Source organism: Sinocyclocheilus rhinocerous, unplaced genomic scaffold (genome assembly GCF_001515625.1).
Source record: "Sinocyclocheilus rhinocerous isolate Xijiao unplaced genomic scaffold, SAMN03320098_v1.1 scaffold4081, whole genome shotgun sequence".
Classification (NCBI taxonomy): Eukaryota; Metazoa; Chordata; class Actinopteri; order Cypriniformes; family Cyprinidae; genus Sinocyclocheilus; species Sinocyclocheilus rhinocerous.
Window position 1 is genome coordinate 139436 of NW_015662164.1, and position 24163 is coordinate 163598.

Sequence of the window (24163 nt, forward strand, 5' to 3'; positions counted from 1 at the left end):
GCGTTTGTGAGCGCAGTGCTGCTTTGTGTACAGCGTTACCGGGGAAACCGCTATTTTACCGCTCTTAAAGCGGCACCTAGTGGCAAAGAATGAATTTGCATTTTCATTCAGACCAACGTGTAAAGGCCAACAAGTGGGCGGGCAATATGCTAATGTTTCATGTTGACGTCAACATGAAACATTAGCATATTGCCCGCCCACTTGTTGGCCTTTACACGTTGGTCTGAATGAAAATGCAAATTCATTCTTTGCCACTAGGTGCCGCTTTAAGAGCGGTAAAATAGCGGTTTCCCCGGTAACGCTGTACACAAAGCAGCACTGCGCTCACAAACGGTGCTTTATCAGGCATTACAGGCAAGATGAAATGAAAATGAGACCATTCGACCAATCACCGCAGATCAGTCACGTAACGGAGGGGTTTGGAAAAATTAATCGTTGAGCGAATCGTTTGGGAGTCGTTGAGCAAGTAAGGTAAAAATAAATGCATATTTTAAGACAATGAAAGTGTTTTTTGACCTTGCATGCATGTCAACCTGTTATTGGGGACTCCCAAAACCAAAATATGAACCTTTCATTACCCATAATAGGGGCAATTTAATTTAAAAGTCCGAGAAAGTGATTTTGTGCCTCTTTGGGATGGCACAATAAAGCAACGTTCACTTGCAGAACCAAAATATTACCAAAATATATATACACTATATGGACAAAACTATTGGGACACCTTACCATTAAACCAACAGGGACTTTAAAGGGGACATTAGATGCCAAATTCACTTTTGCGTGATGTTTGCATATTAATGTGTCTTTGCAGTGTGTGGACACAACCACCCAACAATGACAAAAATCCATTCACTCCTCTTTTTTTAATCTGCAAAAAACCTTAACAGTCTCAATTATCAAGCTGTTTTGATGATGTCATACTGCTCAGGCCCCGCCTACAACTGCTGACAGACTGCCCCGTATTAGCATATTCCCACCCAGTTGTACGCTCTCCACCATTTTCTCTGCACTCGATCAGCTGTAGCGACAATAATGTCTCGTAAGCAACGCAGGAGTTTTGTAGTTGGATGTAAAAGTAAAGAAGACTCTTTATTTTCTCTTGACATCAGAGCCACTGAATACACAAAAAACGGAAGAGGGGGTGGAGTGAGCAGTAGCACATTATCATTTAAAGAGACATGCACCGAAACGAGTCGCTGTGAACAGAGCTGTTTTTGACAGGGTAGAAAGGGTGGTGTTTTACAAGACCATTGAGGAATTTTAACCAAAGTATGTTGCAGACATTTCATGAAGACCCTAAAGAATCATACCAACTTGTGGAAAATGGGCATCCGATGTCCCCTTTAACAACATCGCATTCTAAATACATAGACATTTATATGGAGTTGGTCCCTCTTCACAGCTATAACAGCTTCCACTCTTCTAGGTTTCCAAAAATCACACCAATAATTTCATCCCATTCTTGTACTTTATTTCCTAGAAATCTATTAAAAATGTAAGCGCATTGGTTTATTTAATTACTGCATAAGCTATGAATGATATAAACAGCATCAACTCTACTGGCTTCTACCATTTCAAAATTCATGTTTGAGTGTGTGTAATTGTGTAAAAAAAGCTAAATGTGAAAGTCTCCTCAAGTTATTTTACGCAAACCTTATTTTACTCACAAATCGAAAAAAAATGCTATTCTAAAAATGCATTTGAAATTCCAGAGAGAATCCATGCTAACTGTTTTTCAGTTCTGTGGGTGCAGATTCTGCTCGGACCTGGTTAGTTATTCTAACAAAAGCACGACCTCCATTTGTCCTCACCTTCGTGAGATTGTGCTCCTGAGTCTTTCTGAAGTAGAGCGCCGGCACGCCGAGCTCAGACGCAGCGATCCACTGCAGCGCCGCTCTCAGTTCTCCATCCACACACTCTGAATCCATGTCAAAGTTCAGCACCAGGAGCTCCCGCTGACAGCTGCTGCCCGCTGTGGACAGACCCGACGTGACTTCTGCGAGACAAAACCAGACCGCTCACTTTCAGACACTACTCGGAGTGTGATTTCTGTAGATCTAATATGTTGCAAGCAGAATGAAATGGAGAGGTAAGAAAAAGCATTTGCTGGTGCATAAATGAGTAGCTCTAATAAACATGCATCTTTTAACACTGAGGCTGTTTGGGCATTTTTAACAGAAGAATTCAGTATAACTTCAGTGGAATAGTATGAAATATGGTAAAGGTTTTGGCACTTGCTATGTGAACACACACAGTAGTTACAATTGTACTGTTAGCGGTCAAAAATGACAGTGAATTTCATCTAGTGGAAATGTTTGGTACTGCACCCAAACAAAACCTTCCTGAAAGATCGTTTTTGAGATATCAACCTCAAATTTGCAACACAACTTTTGTTTGATTTATAGCTTTCGCTTACTAAGTTTTAGAGTCAAACATGTTTTGGAAAATATTTATTTCATATCAATAAGGATTATTTAAAACAGTATTTTTGTGCATTTTTCATAATAACTCCTAGATTTTTTTTTGTTTCACTTTTTTTTTTAGCTATATTTATTTTATTGTTTTGTATATAAAAGGCTAATATGAATTCAGCCTTTTAGTCACATTTTAGTATCAATGAGATTAAGTTTTAAGCATTTTTTGGAGTAGCTCATGTTGTTGTGTGCTAATGATTTGCACATTTTAGAGAGAACAGAAAACGTTCTCATCTGTCATTGCTTATCTTATTGCACAAACCAATGATGAGCTGTCATCAGATGATTGATGATCTCGTGTGCAACTTCTTTTTTCCTCTATATTATTTAGAAACAAACAAAAAAAACACTAAAATGTGTGTGTGTGTGTTTTGTGGATGTCCCAATTAGGATACAGGATTTGCAAATTTCAGAAAGTTTATTTAAATGATCATGTTACATTTATGCATTTATGAGTCAAGAAAAGTGTAACTTGCATTGTAAAATATGCACCTAATTAGTGTTACTTTAGAATCATTTACACCCCATTCACACGGGGGCGTCAGCGTTAATGCTTGACGGAGGGCGTTTCTGAAGCTTGGTGATGACGCGACCGTCATAGTGACAACAGCCAATCACATTAGTCTTCTGGTGTTGCATGAACGCGATTGGTTAGAGTCTGCGCAAGGTTATTTGCATAAGGTCATCTGATTGGCTGACGCCTGCGTTGGCGCTTGAAAAGTTGAAAAGTTTTCAACTTCTGCCGCGAGCAACGGACCCAACGCGACGCGACGCGACGGACCCACAATTCATTTCGCCAACGCTTGATGTCACTCCATTCAAAGTAAACGAGAGGCGTTGACGCTGACGCCCCGTGTGAATGGGGCGTAAGATACTATTATAGTTTTTATGAACTGTTCGATATAGTTTTCATTTTAAGTTTTGTTTGTTTTAATACTTTTGTTGTGTTTTTGTCAAGATCAAGATAAACTAAATAAAAATTACAAACAACAAAATTAAAATAATAAAAAATGAAACAAAAATAAAAACATCAAACTGCTAATAAAAACTAAACATGACAAAATATTAGTTTAATATTTCATTTTGCATGTGAATGAGTCATTTGTGAGGTGTGAGTTTGTGCTGGCAATACAAAAGTCTCTTTAGCTTTCTCTCTCTCTGCTCGAGAGCATCTGTCCGTCTGCCAAACACTAGAAGCACACTGAGCGATGAGGGGTGATGAGGTGATAAGGGCAAGCAACGCTGCTCAGTAAGACAGACTGTACGCTGATTCAAGAGACGAGAGCTCATGTACTGTAGATGTAACCCAGATAGAGGAGGTCAAAGATTAAAGGCCAATCACACGAACAACAGAGAGAAAAATGTATCAAGGTCACGAGTAACCACAACAGGGCTGTACAGTGCCACATTTGTGCTTGCGATCTTTAAAATTATAATAAGGAAAACTATTTTAAACCATTTGTATGTGTAAGGTACTGTAAGTTTCATTTCTGGCGCTTGGAAAATCAAACAAAGAATATGAGTCTAATGCTTTGCTATTGCTCAGAGCTGCACAATTTTAGGTAGAGACCAAGAAACAGAACAGTAGAAATTGAGATGATCAATAAAAAAGTATATATTACTCCTGTAATAACTTATAGCACGGCAGTAGGACACATCCTACACTGTAAAAAATGACCGTGAATTTAACGGTAAAAAACTGTAAAAATGCTACAGTAAAAACCTGTTAAATGGTTAACGGTAAATTCCCCTGCTATATACGGTGAAAAACTGTATTGGACATTACATGTAATTTTACGGTAGTATACCATTTTTGGAAGTGAAAAAGACCGTATAATTTACAGTGAATAACCATAAATTGACATTCCCAGAATTCCCTGCGTTACATTTCAAATGTTGAATTTTTTTGTTGTTGAAATAACTATGTTTCTTCTTAGTTTTTTCTTTATCAGTTTTGTATGTTAGGGTTTTGTGTTACACCTAATGTTGTTAAATAAATGTTTATTGCATTATCTATAAAAGATCAGACTGCCAGAAAATGAGAAACGCAAACGGCTTCAGACTGAATACATTAGCGCAGAAGTGTGAAGAGCAGCGATAGCATGATTTCCTTTTAACTCCAAACACAGTTGTGAAGCTCCAGCGATGAATGATCTTTCATTCAAATATGTATGCGTGCATGTAGAGGGCTGGATCACTCACCGTCCGTCTGATCCTGACAGTGTGACGCCTTCCTCTCTCTGTCCTCGCTGCAAACAGAGACACTATCATTATCATGCTGTATAGAGCAATGCTGGCCGTGTTCCAGTCACCTCATGGAGCCTCTCAGGGGCCATGACTATACTGCACTCATCTAATAAGAGCTCAAAATAGTAAATGACTAAAGGCTTTTGGCGACAAAGCCCATTAGAACTGCCCATGTCTGAGACGGTTCCAAGACACAGCAAAACACACATTTACATACTTGTAGAAGAAGCTATCGCTCTAACATGACAGAATGTGATCCAAGTTTGAAGTACAAGTACTGTGGCAGTATCCTCACGAGGGGAGCTGCAGACGTGAGGATTTGGACAGCACTCTGGGTTATGGATGAGCGCTTAACAGCTATTAGCTTCCCCGGCTCTGAGCGAGTATTTCTAAGTGTGCTGCGGTTAGTGTATTGCTGTTGGATACCTGATTAGGTTGCTGGAGATGGAGTAGTCTAGAAAGCCCTCCAGGTCTGCCAATCCCAGACTAGAAGCGCTGCTGTTCCCATTTCTGAAACACACACACACACACATGCACATAAAAAGATAAATGTGTACACAAACACTACCAGTCAAAGGTTTGGAATAATTATAACTTTTTAATTTTTGAATGCTTTTTATGCTCCTCAAAGTTGCATTGATTTGATTAAATTACATTTAAAACAATAATATTGTGAAATATTATTACAATTCAAAAGAACTGTTTTGTATTTGAATGTATTTATAAATAAATATGATTTATTCCTGTGATGCAAAGCTGAATTTCACCATCATTACTCCAGACTTCAGTGTAACACGATCCTTTAGAAATTAATCTAATATGCTTAGCAATTACTACTGGTACTCAATTATTAGTAATGTTTATTTGTGTCAATGTTGAAAATTTGCTATTTAATATTTTTGTGGAATTCATGATACATTTTTTCAGAACGCTTTGATGAGTAGAAAATTCAAAAGAACAGCATTTATTTGAAAAATCTTAAATAAAAAAATCTTTACTGTCAATTTAATGCATCCATGCTGAATAAAAGTATTATTATTATTATTATTTTTTTACCTCAAACTTTTATATGGCACTGCATCTGTACTGCAACTGGGTTTAACATTGATAATAATCAGAAATGTTTCTCGAGCAGCAAATCAGCTGATTTCTGAAAGATCATGTGACACTGAAGACTGGCGTAATGATGCTGAAAATACAGCTTTGCATCACAGGAAAAAAATTACATTTTAAAATATATTCAAATAGAAAACAGTTCTTTTAAATTATAATAATGTTCCACAATATTACTGTTTTTAATCAAATAAATGCAGCCTTGGCTTCTTTCAGCAACATTAAAAAGTCCTAATTGTTCCAATTTTTTTCTCTTTCTATGCTTATTCTTGGATCTGTAAGAGTGTGAACAATGCAGAAGCTACTAATTTTCTCAGCGATGATCACTAAGCCGTGGACTGCAGCGGGGCTTGGAGTAGAGCGAGTAGGCATGAACATTGGCATGAGATTCATTAGCATGGACATCACCGACAACTCACTGCCAGCTGATGACTATGAACGTGAGCCACCTGTGCCTGTACCGGCAACAGCCGGATGAACAAGCAGAGAGTAACCTTTCCCCCTGACAGGGCGGAAAGACAATGCAGTGGGGGTTAAAGCCAGATGGAGGCGGATGGCCGGATACCCAGACTCGGGTAAGTGAGGATGGCGTTGAGTTGGTGCAGGTTAAGAAGTGTCGGTGAGCGTGGCAGGCTGGGCATGATTCAATCAGCAAGAGGGACTCGCACACCCATTACATCCTTTTCATTCTAGAGTCAACAGGATGTGACATATGGCACCTGCCTGTCAGTGTGAGGCACATCCTGTCAGGACTATAAGCACTGCTATAGAGTCTCTGGGTGAGAGCTCTGCTCCAGACTCCAGTCATGCTGTCAGAGCCGTTTACTCACACAGCTGTGCTGGCCTAGACTCACAAATGGAATCTCTCTCACTTCTGAGAGTTACACTACCTCAGGCACTGGCTTAGAGTGTGTTTACACGTGTGTGTGTGTGTGTGTGTGTGTGTGTATGGAAGGAAATAATCAGATGTGAAAACAAATGGGTCATTCCTGTTATGCAGAACATTTTCATGTCTCTATTATATACACCTTAATACACAGCATGAAATAGTAAACTCGCAATTTGGAGATGAAAACTCTAAAGTGAACTCTAAATTGACTATATTTCCACCCTTCTGTTCTGTTAGATATCCCTAAATCATTTTCTTGCCATTGTGTAAATAAGTTAAAATGAATAAAGTTTTTAAGTGCCTCAGCGTAGGCAGAGCACTACTGAAAGTCTGGTATAAACTATAAATTACAACACCAGCATATTCATTTTCTAAAACTTACAGAGCTAAAAAAGTGCTACATAACAGGAATGACATGAACGTCTAGTAGGCAATTTTCTTATATTTATTCTTAATTTTTATACTTATTCTTGTGTGTGTCTCTTTAAGCCATTATGTCGGATTCTGTATCACTGTGTCTGTGCATTTGTGTGCTAGACAGTAAATTAAGGGCAATGGCTACAGACTTTAAAGACAACACCATCTGGCTGAGGACTAATCACACAAGCCACATCACATTAATATCAATTAAGATATGTCAAAACTACTGTTATATTAGTTATACAGTGAGGGCAAAGTAAGTGCTTTAACGCTTAACTCTAGTCGGAGCTCTAATTTAATAAATTGCTACTTTAAAGATGAGGAAAGCAGGCTCACATATGGGTGCTACACTGCGCTCTGGACGTGCCCAGCGCTGTCAAGGATTGCATCTAGCACATGTAGCTTAATGAAAAGCCAAATGGAGAAACCACACTGTCCAGCAAGGCATGATGGTCTACTGGAAGACTGACCCCTCGCTTAGCTGGATAAAGCTACTGGTGGTCTCCTCCTGGGGGTCGTCTTCAGGGGCAATCTGGGCCCAGCTGCCTGAGCCACTTTCCTCACTGCTAGCGCTGAGAGAGCGTCGCTCCACCTCCACACCTGCAGAGGGCGCTGTGGCCACTGAGGAGGCCCTGTCTTTGTCACTGCTGAGGGGGGAAAGAGGACACACGGCAAAACTGCAGTGTCACAATGAGCCAGTAATTCTAATTTTGCCCCAAAGCATCTTTCACTGTCCAGAGCCTGGGTCAAGAAAACGAAACATCAAGGGAAAACAGGTATAATGTCAATTTATATTTCTCTATTTTTTTGTTTAGCAGTTTAGGTAAAAATGGGTGTTACAGAGGAGAACCCCTTTACAGAGATGTGCTGTTTGGTTTTATAAACACCACGTGTGACAATACATGAAGCAAAATGTTTTGTGTTATCTTCTGAAAAAGGGGACATGAATTGAGAATTCTCCATGATCTATAAGAAGTCACTGTACTATAGAAAACACTCTAAGTTTCGAAACATCCTTGTTAGTCCAAAAACTTTTATTGAAAGCCAAAACAACTCATTTTGTACTTCCTTCTCTTCATTACGTAATAAAGAATTAATCAGCACAAGACTGCCTTCACAGACACATATCAGTGCTTACTTTATCATTCCCTCTTTGGCCCATCCACTGACGTGGTAAAATCAGGGTAGAATACAATTTAAGAAAAATGCAATTCATGACACCTTTAACATTTGTGCAATCCTTCTCTCGTTTTTCTTACCAACTTCACTCTCGCACACATTGTGTTCTGAGCAGTTATAAGAATTAAGGCTTAGCCTCTGAAACAAAGGATGTGGGTGATTTTATGTACCTGCTTTTGGTTGCTGTCTCACTCTCTTTGCCACTTTGTGGCTGGATCTGATGGGATGCTTCTGTGTGGTGGGGCCCAACCCTCCCCCTATCTTCTGAGGCCTCTTCTCTTTGATCCGGTTCAATGTGGATCAAGGGTACCTCCCTCTGTCCACGCCACGCTTGCCTCACACAGGACGAACTGTGAGAGCTACCGCAATTTTCCTGATGCTCTACACTTGGCCGGTTTCCAATATTTTCACGACGAGACTGCTTAAAGCCGTGTCTCCTTTCTCCAACTGGAACTTGTGGCTGACAAGCAGCCACAACGCCGTCCTGCTGGCCTCCAAGCAGGGACTTGCCACTCTCTACGATGTCTGCCGCTAGACGGTTAGCAAAGAGCTGTACATGTGGCTGCGAATCTGCTGAATCGAGCTCCACACTGTCCTCTGAGGGCTCCGCTATTATCTTATTCTTGCGCATTAGAGACTCGATAGAGCTGGCCCAGGTTTCGTGAATCAGCATGTCTGTGATTTGGTCCGTTTGGCCACGCTTATACAAGCATGAATCAGACTTGCAGAGTCCCGTTGACGACACAGAGTTGGTTGGATAGATGTTGAGCGAGTCCCCGTGTACATTTCGAGCAAAACCATCGAATGAATTGGCCTTGATGGGTGAGTTTACAGTTAGTCTGGAATCTGAGGATCGCCTGTCAGGAACAGAAGACTGACGGATACAAAATGGGGTTCTGGGGGATGGGGGTAATAGGCTATTACTCCACTCTTTGGTCTTGGTCAGACTGTAGTCCTTGTTCTCCTTGTCCATGTCTTTTAGCATGAAGCGATAAAACTCCTCAGTGATACTCTCAGTGCTAGACTGCTTAGAGAGACAAGATGATGTGCGCACATTGAGGTGTCCATTTTTTTTACTGGCAGCTTGCTGAACAGCTGCTGCAAGGATGCTGCTGGCATTTTTCCCAGCATAGTAGTCCAGCAGAAGGTCAAACCCTCGACCTTCTGTCTCCATCTGGTTCACCATGAACCGAGAAAACTCATCCGTAATGCTCTCACAGCTGGATTGCTTGGAGATAGAGCTACCTCTGCTTAAATTATGCCCAAGCCTGTTTCCCGGTCCCAAAGTGTTTGCTGTCCCGGAGGGATCTGCGTCCTCCTCTGGAATGCTCTCGTAGCTTGACGCTTTGCCCTTGCTGCTCCATCTCTCACACTGTAGGCGGCTGCGAGACGACTGGCCAGATTTGGAAGTGTCCACCACACTCAATTCCGGGCAGTTCATTATCCTGGCTGTGACCTCTGACGCAAAGAGTGCAAATGGATCAGAGGTGGTAGGTTCGTCTAGATTGACAGTTTCGTCCACGACACGGTTGACCAGGCGCTCCATGAGCTCAGGCTGTTCTTCGGTTTTTCGTTTGATTTCACTGAGACGTGGAGGTCTGTGTTTCTTGGTGACTGTGGTGCCATTTTGCGTCTCTTTCCGGCGGAGGGCTGCAGCTGTGCGGCAGGGCAGAAGCAGTCCCTCTGGACCTTCCGAACCACCCTTTAAGGCACAGAACCACGGCTGCTTTCCGCTGGAGTTCTCCAGGCATATCGCTGCCAGCTCTGTAGCCATGGAGACCACCGTGGTTGCCAAGTCTTCAGCGAAGCATGTGACAGGAGTTTTGAACTCACATGAATCCATTTTAAGTGCCACAAGTGCTCCAGAAGAGGACGATACAGACTGCTGCCTGGTCTCGCTCTCTCCTCCTGCTCTCCCTCGTGGCATGTGAAGTGGTGAGCTTTCAGCTGAAGAGAGCACAGAGTCTGCGTTCTTGTCACTCCTGCCCAGGTCAGACTGCTCTTTGACCATAGTGGCAGTCACTCTGTTCAGATTAAGTCTGTAGGGTTCTTTCAGTTTTGGCTCACTTTCTCTCTCTTCCTGTACGTGCTTTTGCTCTCTCTCTCTCTTCCCTATGAGAGCAGACAACTTCTCCACACTGCTTCGCCTCTCGCCATGATTATAAGCCTGGCTTGGCTCAATCAAATGCTGTAATTGCCTCAATGCTTCTCTGCCAGACTTGGTATCAGCCTCATACTCCCTAAAGCTGATGCTGCCTTCTTGCCTGTCACATGATCCCAAGTTACATTTTGAAATGTCACTGATTTTCCTTGATGTTCCACATAAGACATCAAAGAGCAAATTATTCACACAATCCAAGAGGAAACCCTCGATGTTTGGGACATCTTTGCCAGGACCCTCGAGCTCTTTTCTCTTCTCAGCCTTCTCAAGGGCATACTGAAAGATATTATCTGATATTTCCTGGGTAAAGTTATCAAGATCCTGTTGTTCCTGATAGGGCCTTCTTGGATTTGTGATGCCATCCACTATTTTGTTATGTGTGGTCTCAAGGAAGTTTGCAATGCTTGAGTAACTTTGTCTGTGGGTGAGTACAGCTGAAGCTTCCCTGAGGAGAACTTCAGCAACATTGGCTCTGAAAGCCTCGACGCTGGTGCCCTCTGCAATGCTACAGTGGAGAGGCACTGCCGTTGAAGCTTGGGCAACTGACAGAAGTCCCATAGAGGCAGAGTACATGTCTGTCGAGTCGTCATTATCCCCAGAGTCATCTGCTAGATCTACTGCGGCTACGGCTCCAACGACCTGAGACATTCCACATACTGCAGAGGAAAATGAATACTCCCCTTGTTCGGTCTCACTCTCTTCTTCTTCTTCTTCATCCTCACACTCATTTTCTTCTCCTGACTCCAGTGCGAGTTGTTCTGTGACCTGAGGGGTGGTAATGGTACCTATGACACTCGCAGCACATGCCAAAGCAATTTCCACTGGCTTGGCGGCGTGTCCAATTGCCGAGTTGTGCATTGTTTTGGTCCTATTTCCTCTATCATGCACTGATGTCCCATGTGACTGAGCTTCCGGCCACTCTGTTACCTCCTCACTGTTGTCAGGACTCTGGACAATCACGATTTTAGGAAGTTCAAAAGAGCAGGCTCGAGCCCTCAGTGGCTCTTCACTGGAATGGCTTATATCACTTGAGTGCTGTGAGGTGGTGGACACACTCACTGCTGCCTCCGTGACAAAAGAAGGTTCGTCCTTTGACAAATGAATAAAAGCATCCTGCAGGACTGACTCAGCCAGATTGGTAGCATAGTGACCGGCTGACTCGCTGGTGTGACGACTGACTTTTTTGGGGGTAGCAGGTGGGCCTCTTGAGGGGGCGGAATATGTTCTTGAAAGCTTTTGGGAGTTGGAAGTGGTGCAGAGGGTCTCAGAGTCCTCACTATCCTCTCTCTCTATTTCACTCCTTCTTTGAGCGTGGGCTGCTCTCAACACCTTAACCGACTCGGGCATGATAGAAATCTCAGGATCTGCAGAAAGAAAGACATGGGGCACAGAGAGAGGAAATAGATTAAAGCCAGGCCTCTGAAAACAGTTTCATAATCCTATATAAAATGTCAAATTTAATGCACATGTAAATGAAGCCCATTCACAGGCCAAGTCAGAGATATGGAGAAGGAGATATGAGGAAGTGTGAGAATAAATAATGAAACTGAATGAAAATAATGAAAAGTGTGAGAATAAATGAAAATAAAGGACAAAACTGAAAAAGGAGGTAAAAAGTGTCAAGATTTATCCTCTCCTGTCGCCTGCTATGTCCAATGGATATAGTGAGGGTCCAGTCAGAGCTATCCATAGCAGACTATTGTATTTGTATCCATTTTTCCTTTTCCATAACCAAGACCATACAAATGCAGATCTATATCTGGGCTGATATGATTATGAATATTACATTGTCTTTGAGGAGAGCATAACCTTCACACAGTGTTACTTCTAATTTCATATGAGAGATTAATTATAGATTAGCCCAGCAGAGCCCAGTGTATCTTGTCTCTTTAATATTAGACTTGGGGCGTGTATCGCCACATGAAGACATTCATGGGGTTGGCTTACTGTTAGAGGCCAAAGCAGTAGCACAGAATAATGCAAGACAAACAAGCTTTCAGACATGCACAAAGAAAATGCACAAGACATTTTGGGGACAGTGCTTCTTTGTTAGGGAGTCTTCCATGGCATATTCCCAAAAACAACCTTCATAAAATGTTTTGTTATTCTTCCCGTTTGTCTCTCTTTCTCTATCACACACATACTCATTAACATAGACTGAAGTGAATTAATTGTTTCACTGCTGTATGTTCTTGTGCATCCATGCTGTTGCTTGGTTACCTTGTATCTAAATAAGTATAGCAGGTTGCAGTTCTGATTATTATTATAAGCAGTGCAACCTAGACAAAAGTCGGCATCCAAATTATTCCCAAAAGCAAAACTAAAGACTTTATTTATATGCTTTTTATGGATACAAATTTATATGACATGCCCAAATTGTTTTGAAAACCATAATCTCATTGGTAGCGACTAGGGCTACATTGTGTTACTAAACTAAGAAATAGCCTTGGGGTGGAAACACTCTCAAACAGTCCTCCAAATAGGGCCACTCTTATCGAAGCAGGCTCACAGAAACCGAGAAAACGTAAATGGTTGAATGCTCTTTCAGCCATAATTCAAGCAATTTTCTGTCTATTCACAAGGTGGACAGGAGGGAAGATGCAGTGAAAGTGCCAGAGCTGCACTGATGTTGAGTTTTCTCATTACATACGAGCAGCAAGGACATAGAAAATACTACATAAGATAAGATATGGAACTACAATGACTGGATTTCTGTGTGGAATTAGATTTCTGGTAGATGGATGCACTGTTTACCATTTCTGAATGGGTCATCCTCGCTGTCTTCCCCAAGCTGTTCAGAGGCAGTGAGGAAGTCTTCTTCTATGGATGACACAGAGCGGTTGGTGTCATCTTCAGCAGCCCGCTGACCAGCCAATCGGCCATGCCTCTGCCTCTCTTGCCCTGACTGTAGTCCAATCAGGAATTTGTTGATCTCAAAAATGACACTGTTGGTTTGGGTTGGGCGGTACCCACAGGAACAATGCACCAGACAGACATCCGCTGTTTTCTGGCTCTGAGATACACATACATAAACACAAACACAGTTCAACCATGCAGACTGTTGGCTGTAAAATTATGTCAGATGTTCCGGTTTGTATTCATATCCTACCTGTGGGTGGCTGGGGTCATGCTGGCAGGAGTCTGGTGACTCTAGGCTGCTGAGAAGCAGAATCTCATTTTCTTTGGGTTGCCGCACTCCGAGAGACTCAATTAACCGTGGCAGCTCTGGGCACACCGAGGCCAGTTTCTGTGGGGAAATTTATGCTAATATTCAAGTCACATAAATGTGGGTCTTTGCTTGCATTATCTTGGTAATTTGTATTGTTTCTAATTTCCCTTTTAATTAGATGAAACATTGTTGATGTCGTACGCTTAGGAAATGATGAAAGACATTCATATATTTGTTATTAACTTTAAATGAATTAGAAATGAGAAGGTTAGAGGGTAGGGGTGTAACAATACACGTATTCGTATTGAACCGTTCGGTATGAGGCTTTCGGTTCGGTACGCATTACAAACCGAACGATTCGATTCGTTGGTCTAATCCTACTACATTTGGAAAATAAAACAGCTTAAAGTGTGTGAAATATAATGTTCTCATTGCCACTGCGCTCAACAAGGCAGCCCAAACGACGTAATAGGGTTAGGACGTAACCCACCTTAACATAGCTGTCATCATGCCGTTCAGCAGTATGTCTGTCCAGGTTTACGAAGCAGATCTGGAAAGAGAGAGGCTGAGCTTAGAGAAATAAGCACATACCTGAAAAGTAAAGTATCTGTACATGTGCTTTAGCGCACAAACACAGTGTACCAAAAATACACACAGGAGCACACACAACAGCAGCACTGAAAATCTTCTCATCTGTCGCAGCTATTAAATGTCATTCTTCATTCCGCATATTCATCACTTTCATTTACAACATGTCAAATCTCCTGCAGCGTTGCCTAAAAGTGCCACATTTGCACTGAATGTAATGAATAATGACTTAAAGGACAAGTTCACAGATTTTCAACCAGTTTTGTATTGTTACAATGCCAGTAGTATATGTAGATGCAAAATATGTATTGTTTTGCGATGTTATTTGCACATTTGTCAGAAAAATGGTCCACTGGATGACACAAAATCATTTTTGTGAGCTCCAGGGCTTACGTTAAAACTACAGATCAAACATCCATATTTTTGTATACCCAACCATTGGCAAACAGATCAGGCACTGCTGTTTTTCTCTGTTTCTTCTGGTCATGTAACACCGATTTAAAAAAATCTGCTGCATAGACAGCCAAGTTTGATGGTTTTGGTGAATTATCCCTTTAAATGATTTTCCTCTCACGAAGCTACCGCTGAGCTTCAGAAGACTTGGAATACAGTGCACGACTCACATGGACCAATTTTATGGTGTTTTTTTGTCAGGTTTGACAGCTGTGTCACTATGATCTGACATTGTATGGAAAAGATTTCTTCTTTTGTGTTCCACTGACAAAAAAAGCATACAGGTTAGAACGCCACAAGGTTGGGTAACTTTAAGACATTGCATATAAAAACCTTTGTCTCTTTCTCTAATGTTTACACAGCTTGAACCGCACTTATCGCTTTTTTATCACTCTTTACTGTTAAACAAAGCTTTTTCACTCTCTTTTTCATCTGCGTTCATCTCACATCATTTATTCACTTGACATCATTTTGATTTTGAGGGTTCTTTAATGTGGGCACATTGACTCTCTCTCTCACACACACACACACACACACACACACATACACACTAACACAGAGGCTGCACCTTACTGATTCTGATGACTCATTGGTATCTTAAAAGCATATCATGTTGCTAGATGCATGTTTGTTTCAAATGTGTCCTTGTGGATGTGTGAGTGTGAGTAAGAGAGCTCTTCTTTCACTCTGCACTAAGATCACATTAGTGACAAACGTCTTTGGAATCTGTAGGTTTCTCTGAGCGAGGATGGATTTCACCTTCAGGTACCACAGATGTAGCACTTCATCTCTCTTATTCCAGCTGCTGGTACTTAATGCAACAGTAAATGATCTAGTGCATCCATATAGGGTTTATATACTAAGTGTAGGGCTGTGCAAATAATCAAATTCGATTATCATACACATCTCGTCAGTAAAGCCGGTTCTGTGATTAGTAGTAAATCTCCATCACCTGCTTTCAAATGCAGGCAATACATCGGCGATAATGAACGCGATATTGCGTAGCTTGTCAGTGAAGTACGGCTCTGTGTAGTAAATGCCGCTCCATTTGAAAGCAGGTGATGGAGATTTACTACTAATCACAGAACCGGCTTTACTGACGAGATGTGCATGATAATCGAATTCGATTATTTGCACAGCCCTAACTAAGTGTATGAAGTGTGTTAATAGTTCTGGCCTAAGGAGTGCATCTGCTATTGAAAGACAGACAATGAGAGAGAGAGAGAGAGAGAGAGAGAGAGAGAGTGAGTGAGTAACCTGCCATAATTGTCCTGAACTGTCATATTCACATAAGAAACCGATCTTGCGCTGGAGGTTTGGAGTGTCTCAGCTGTCAGGTGGCACCATTAATGTACTGTGGTGCTGATAGGTGGCTCAGTAACTGCCTTTTTCTGACACACACGCCTAGTAAACAAATAAATAAATAAAAAATACATAATGTGCATTCTTAAAATAAATGGTAAGTCTAATTAGATTTTTTTTATATTCATTGTGCTTGCAAAAGATGCTGCCATGATTTTAAAGGGTTAGTTCACCCAAAAATGAAAATTAGCCTGTGTTTTACTCACCCTCAAAGCATCCTAGGTGTATGTGACTTTCTTCTTTCAGACGAATCCAATCGGAGTTATATTAAAAATTGTCCTGGCCCCTCCAAGCCTTTCAATGGGGGTAAGCGGGTGTTGGTTGTCAACAGTTCAGAAGACGTGAAATAAAGTGCGTGCATCCGTAATAAAACGTCCCTCTCCGGGGGGTGAATAAAGGCCTACTGTAGCGAATACATGCATTTTTGTAAGATAAATATCCATATTTTAAACGCAATAAACACTTTTTTCTCACTTCCGCTGATTGACATACGTGGAAGCCGTTCCGGCGGATGACGTCGACGTTGCGTGATTAGTGACGAACGCAGAGACAAAACAAAACAAAATGCCATTCACGAATTGGAAGCTCAAAATGAGGATTTGTAAAGAAAAATGTCGGAGGATTTTGATATAAGCCAAGAGGAGACTGGTTTTCCTTTGCTAAAGTAATTTTAATTGCTCCTGCATTTCTCAGAGGCGCGCACACGACGCATAAATCTTACGTCATTTGCCTGAACGTCTTCAGTGTACCACAGTCAGCGAAAGTGAGAAAAAAGTGTTTATTACGTTTGAAATATGGATATTTATCTTACAAAAACGCATGGATTACCCTTTAAGGTGCTGGTTTGCGATCATTCTGAATGGTTGCGAAGACTTTGCTAGTGACTATTAGGGTGTTCTGAGTAGTTGCTAGGTACCATTCGCAGAAAGGAAATTAGCTCGTATATGATGCAGCAAGTGACACAACGGCCACTGTTTGTCACTAACATGCAAGGGAAAACTACCAAATAATCATTTTTATAAGGATTTATAAAAAAATATAATGCAAAATCATGTTTGGAAAAATATTTATGCCTAGTTATGTTGGCAATAAGGTCCTTTTTGACCCTGATTTGAGGTTTCATTCATGTCCATAGGTTACAAATCCAAGAAATAGAAAAAATAACAGTGATGGAATCTCTGAACCAGGGTTATTTTAGGTAACTAAAACTATAATTGTATCTTGTTGCCAAGGCAACATTTCTTATTTTCAGTATAAAAAATTTAGTTGAACTTGTACTAAAATAACAAACTGAAAAAAAAAATTACAAATACATTTTAAAAAATCAAAAACTATTAAAAAAAGGCAAAAACAACACTAAATTACTAAAACTTTTAAACACAACAATTAAAAAGAAAATTATAAATATAAACATTAAAACGAATTCAAAATATTCATAAAAATATAACAGTTTTTTGACAGCCGATGCCGATATCTTGGAAAGCAGGGTGGCTGATGGCCTATATAAAGTCGATATAATTTTATTTATTTTAATTAATATTTAAGAAATTTGAAATAATTAGAAAATGGATTAAAAAAATAAATGTGTAAAATAAACATACTTATACTTTAGAAGACAAAGTATTTTTCACAAATAAATAAATATTTAATAAAAATATAATTCAAAAGAAAGTAAACACTGTAACCAACAGGGCACTCGGTATTCTGGGACGTTTGTGTGCATTGGGAATCATATTTTTTCAATAAAACCAAGGTAACACTAATTTTACATACAGAACACAGTGAAAATGACATGAATATGACATTGGGCAAAAGCATGAAGCTCAGCATAATTTGAAAGCACGAGTTTTAAGTTTGTCGATCGCGCATCTTCAGTGAAGCTGAACTCTCCTCCAGTCCACATTCAATTCGCACAGACCAGCCGTTACACAGAGCACACACGATCATGCAGGATACAAATGCACACTTCACAAGATCTCACAACTGGATTCGACTAAGTCTGGAAGGTCTGTGGAATTAAATGTTCATTAGTCATTCAAAGATTTGTTTAAATGATATAAATGCGTATTTGCTAATGTTCATTATTCATTCAAAGATTTGTTTAAATGATATAAATGAGTATTTGTTGAATGCTGATGGCAAACGAGAAAGTATTATAATGTTTGCCTTTCTATTACTAATAATATTAAAGCAATCGTTATAATACTTTTTTGTATACATTTGAATTAGGGCTGGTAATTTAACGCGTTAATTAGACTAATTAATTACGGTGAAAAATAATGCGTTAAAATTATTAACGCATTTAACACACTTGCCCCACCCCAGACCTATGTGGGTCATCTGACATTTCATACAGCTGATCGATGACAAATATGATGCAGGGCAACAAGTCACTGCGTGATGGAGCCTAGAGAACGTAGTTAGAATGTCCCTAAAATTCAAGATATGGGGCAAAAATGCCCCTGTTTGAGTTTTTGTCTCATATTTACATCATATAGTTAAGCAATATCACACAAGCTATAAGTGCAATATCACATGAGTGAAAATGTGATACTGATCTTATACAAGAGTTCAGTAAATAATAAGTTAATATTGTGTTATTTTAGACACAATGTTGTCTGTTTTGTTCAATTTTGCCAACAAAAATATAAAGACAAAGCAGAACCGTTAGTCTCCGAGCAACACACAGCGGCATTTCATTTCTTAATGCACGTTTTGAACGGATTGGGTGAACGAATTGGCGCGTTGAACCATTGGCCATAGGCGCATTGGATTCGAAGCGGCGCTGCACAGACAGATCGGTGTATGACATCAAAGTAGCGCGAGAGCGATTCAAAAGCATAAGGAGCCGTCTGCTCTCTATAGCTCTTGCACACACCGATCGGTCTGATGGGGATGATCCGCTTCAAGTCGAACAAGCCTAATGATTCAATGGACCATTGATAAAGAACCATTTACTTCACTCCTGAATGAATCAGCCATTTGAACGAATCAAATGACTGAATAAATGACTCGATGACTTAATCATACTCCTGAATGAATCAGCCAATTGAACGAATCAAATGACTGAATAAATGACTCGATGACTTAATCATTAAGACATTTACCACCACCTACTGGCAGTTTTAGTTTATTATTTAGAGTATCATTTCATTAAATAAATAATTTCATATTTCCATAGTAATAATAATAAAATTAATAAAATAAATTATTAAAGGTATAGTTCACCCACCCAAAAATGACTCAAAATGACCCTCATGGTCCAAAAGAGTATATGTAATAAATTTTATCAAACCAAATATTTCTTGCTGAAGCTACTTTTTGTAATGTCTGTTTGATGCTTTACACAACAATGACGTTAAATTATCTTTTGGGAGTAATTTCTCAGCCAAATTTGATGTGCGATTAATTTGCGATTAATTAATCGCCACATCATGTAATTAATTAGATTAACAATTTTAATCGCTTACCAGCCCTAATTTTAATTCCTTTGTTTAACAGTTCTATCTGATTATTAGATAAGACTTATATACATATTAGACAGAACTGTTAACGACGACAGCGAACAAGGAGGAGAATGTGAGCACTAAGACTAAGTGTGCTCAGGCGCTGCCATTCTCGGCGCTGTCAAAATAAAAGTCTGGCGTGGCATCAAAATAAAAGTCCCGCCTCGAACACATCGGCCAAACAGAAAAACTTATCGGCCGATGCCGATATTTGAAAAATGCCAAATAACGGCCGATATATCGGTCAACCACTAGTTTCTAAGTGATACTAAAATAAACCTGATTAGAACATTCTGAACACAAGTTCTCATTCTGGAAATGACAACTAACACATCGCATCACCGACGAGTGAACAAAACTGATTCATATGAATATAACGTGATATACAGTTACAGAATGACTAGTAGAGGAGGTTGCTAAAGGTTTTAAGGTTTAGATGGATGCTTCAGGTGAGTATAGTGATGTTATGGTGATGACTTTACTCATTAAATGAGTATATTAAATGAAATTGGAAAAGGTAGGGAGGAGGTGAGACAAAGCGGGAGTTAACAGCTGAGCCTGAATTAGAATCTGTTTATGCAGAGTGGAAATTTGCATCTCACTAACACAATACAGAACACAATCCTCCCGCTCGCTCATTATTGTACACTTGCACATCTCGTCCGATAGTCCATCTGTCTGAATTTCTGTTCCACACTATAACATTCATTTACTTCAGTGTACTTAAACACCACATACTGGATCCTCTCTCTCTCTCTCTCTCTCTCACACACACACACACCACACATTTGTTTGTGTATCATGGTGAGAACTTTCCATTGACAACTTCTGTTCATACTGTGCTAATGATATTTTCACCCAGGCTCATTGGAAAAACGTGCTTCTACCTACAGTAAAAAACCAACAATCCAACAACTTTTATTCCTTTTCGCACAAATTATGATTAAAGGGGACATGACATGAGAAATCAAATTTTCATTGATCTTTTGGCATATAAGAGGTCTTTGTACCATTAAAAATCCTGCAAGTTTCATAGCTTAAAACATCCTCCTCATCTGAGGGGCAAGGTGACGTCACCTGGGCACAGTCGTTTGCATAAACACCGCCTCCAGAGCAAGACATCGACGAATAGTCATCTTCTCACCATAGGCCCTGCCCACTGGCATTCACCGCTTAACGGCTTGACACTTGATCACGCTGAATGCTAGAAAAGCAAATATAAATTACAATCACTGCTGCTATCTTGTCTACACTGGATACAGTATACAGATGCGCATTCACTTTCTGACACAGTCCACGCGCTTGAGTCTGTCAATAGGACAAATGGAGTGAAAGAAGATTCGCTTTTGCCACGTTTGGTTCAAACAGCTCGTTCACGTCTTTGTACAGATATCAGAAGGATCCCAGCATAAGGAACAAGTGGATAGTTTATTTTTAATGGCATCCCGGATCGTGTCAGAGGATTGATCGGAGCATTTTGTTTTGTAAACAAGGCACGGTGTCATGGAGAGTTCACGAAGAAACATTTATTGAAAGATGAAGTGGTCTCGATCTGACTGCAGCTGCATAACAAACCGTAAGTAAATGATTTCATAACGCTCTGCCTGGAAATGACCATTTTATTTGGATTATGTTGTCAAAACACACATGAGATAGCGAGGGGGCATTCATACTGTTTCATATGCAATGACGTTAGCCAGTCATAACAGTGGCTGATTACTGAGAAGCCTTAAAGGACATGTCCCTTAAAAACAGGTAATTTTAGAGAAAGGTACAGAATGAGGGTTGAAAATAATTTTTTTTCCAAATATTTATTTGTTTTATTTTATAACTGCCTTGTTTATCCACCATAATTATTGGAGTTTTTTCATACCCCCCTGGGAACTTTAATTTGCTTCAATTTAGGATATATTGCTCCAAACTCTTAAAAAATATTAATGTTTTGATGTGTTTAGAACTTACAGTGTCATGCAATTACATTGTAATCTTTTTTTAAGCGTCCTTACTATACAGGATTAATGTGTTTCTAATAGCCTACTCTACTACATTCTCCAAATAAGATGGTTTCTGGTTGTCAGGGTAAATCCCAGTATAAAAAAAGTTATTACCAGGCCCATATGAAATCTGCAGTTTTTTATTGTGCATTTTCTAGGCTGACTCTGGGAGAAAATCCGTGTAATTCCATGGAATGGATTTATATGTTGTAATATGTGATAAACATAGCTGATTACTTGACTCCTCTTCAGCTGCAAGTATAATCAAATTGTCCAGAATATTTTATAAATAAACACATAAAGGATGGGAACGCACAGAACTTTGAGAATGGTGAAGGTTTCAATCCTGTGGAAATCAGCAGAGATTTCTGTGGGTGAAATCATGCCCCGTTAAAGTCACACAGACTACAAATCGAGTAGTTTGAAATGCTTCTCACATCCTGGTCATTTGCTGTAATACTACATCCCAATCACAGGGCACCAGACTGCGACTAAACGGTCACATTTTGAAAGATCTGTTACAAACCTGAGCAGAAACACCAAATGATTCTGTACTTACGCAAATATTAACAGCCCCGACACTCCAGACAGCATTTATAAAGAAGGCAAGAGAAAACAGGCAACAACATAGATTTGAAAGTGTTTCAAAACACCATTTTTACCCAACATTTACCATGCATTTGGGGTGCTTTCAGACCTGTAGATCGTTCCGAAACAGGGATTAATTAGTTACAATGTTGCATTTTCTTCTTGGTTCGGTTCGCTTCCACAAGGCAACATTGCAAAGCGTACCAAACTGTGTTTATGCAAGTCACATGTGAGTAAAGCTGTCCTCTAATTGGTCAGTGTTCCCCTGTTTACGTTCCTCTTGTTTTGGTAAGCCTTTTTCTGCAAGCATCTAAGAAAACGAGCGCGTCAGATTTCGCTCCCTTGGTGACGTGGCAAAGGGATCTCATTATAATATTACCGCCCCTTAATCTGTAAGTTTCCACCCATGCCGCCTTTATTGTGTTTTCGCAAGCGACAACGGTGTACTAGTTCTAATGCCATGGCGAAAGTTTGAGCGAAAAACAGTGTGTTTCTGCTTCCACTCAAAATAGGCATTTTTAAAATATAATAAATGATCTGTGGAGTATTTTGAGCTGAAACTTCACAGACACATTCTGGGGACACCAAAGACTTATATTACATATTGTAAAAAGGGGCATAATATGTCTCCTTTGATATATCTGTCTATATATAATTATATCTTCACTATATAAATATATTTTAAAAATGCAGGTGTAAAAAGCTCTTAATACTTTGAACACCAAGTGGGGCACAGGTCATCAACAAGGGTCCTCCATCGTGCTCTATATTGGGCAGCAGCCTTGATTCGGCCCCATGAGAGTCCCAGCGTTTGGGGGACTCATATTACAATACTTTACTCCAATCCTGAACAAGAAGACCTTAATTAACTGGTTTAGGTTTGTTTAATTGGGACTGACAAACCTAAACCAGTTAACTTTAGATTACCATGACCATTGTATTTATGTGTTTATAAATATTTGTTTTATTGAAACTACATTTATCTCTAACAATAGTAATGAGGATCAATGCATGGTTTAAAATCTGTTTATCATGGTTAAAACTTTACAAAACTATGGTACATTTAAGAAGTAGAATCATGAACTTTAAAGCCTCTCAGTTATTTTCCTCCTGTGTAATATATGTGCTGTTCTAATGAACTGATGAAAAATCACTGGCTCTGTTTGCCTTCAGAAGCTCCAAGCTGTGACTGAACTTCAATAATTAAGATACTGATGAAGGGAAAACAATATCTGTTAAGGAGTCCCAAACTCATTCTGCCTGCTGTGAGAATAATTTATTTTTCAGCCCTATATAAATTGTGTGCTAATTAACATCCCAACTCAAAACCAACGCATATTAACTTGTCTACTGGATGAACGCAATAGCACTTTCATTATTGACTTCTGTTCTAAAACGGTTTATTTTACTGGTCCGTTCCTCCAATCTGCGCTTCCAAATCAGGTGCCACTGCTCTCACACGTTAGTCTGGATCGCTGCCATCATGTGGCACGTCAACTTTTCATTTATTATTTATTAAGCACACATGGTCATGGAAGTGTGTAGGTCAGACAGTGTGTGTACAATTAACTAAATATACAGGTTTTTCTGCTTACTCTAAATGTATCCATTATTTGTAAATTAACGAATAATGTATACCAAAACGCATCCATTTATACATTGAATTTCTCTTGACACATACCAGTTTATGTTTGTTTCTAACATAAGGATGATCATTATGCATCTCTGACATCAATATTTTTGCTAAATGCGCACAGGAATTATTTATGCATGTTCAGTATGTTAAAGAGGTCCTATTATGCTCTTTTACAAAGTCTTGATTTTGTTTTGGGGGTGTACTAGAACATGCTCTCATGCTTGGTGGTTTGAAAAACGCATACATTTTCACATAATTTACATTATTAAAATACCTTTCTCCCCAGCCTGGCACAAACAGCTCGATTAGTTCCGGCTTTGATGAACTTCTTCATCGTCTCGTCTGATGCACTCAACCAAGCGTTCTAACCACAACCTCGCCCCT

The 24163-nt window shown here is 39.9% G+C and overlaps 1 protein-coding gene across 1 annotated transcript in view; it reads right to left on the reverse strand.

Moving 5' to 3' along the window:
* Window positions 1-24163, reverse strand: part of LOC107727693 (A-kinase anchor protein SPHKAP) — a 116257-nt gene that overhangs the window by 3378 nt on the left and 88716 nt on the right. The window contains exons 5-12 of the mRNA XM_016537646.1: window positions 14143-14202; window positions 13593-13730; window positions 13238-13496; window positions 8493-11847; window positions 7614-7790; window positions 5148-5231; window positions 4677-4723; window positions 1812-1996 (exon numbers count right to left, since the gene is read on the reverse strand). Coding sequence (XP_016393132.1) covers window positions 1812-1996; window positions 4677-4723; window positions 5148-5231; window positions 7614-7790; window positions 8493-11847; window positions 13238-13496; window positions 13593-13730; window positions 14143-14202 — 4305 coding nt within the window. The remainder of the gene's footprint in view (window positions 1-1811; window positions 1997-4676; window positions 4724-5147; window positions 5232-7613; window positions 7791-8492; window positions 11848-13237; window positions 13497-13592; window positions 13731-14142; window positions 14203-24163) is intronic.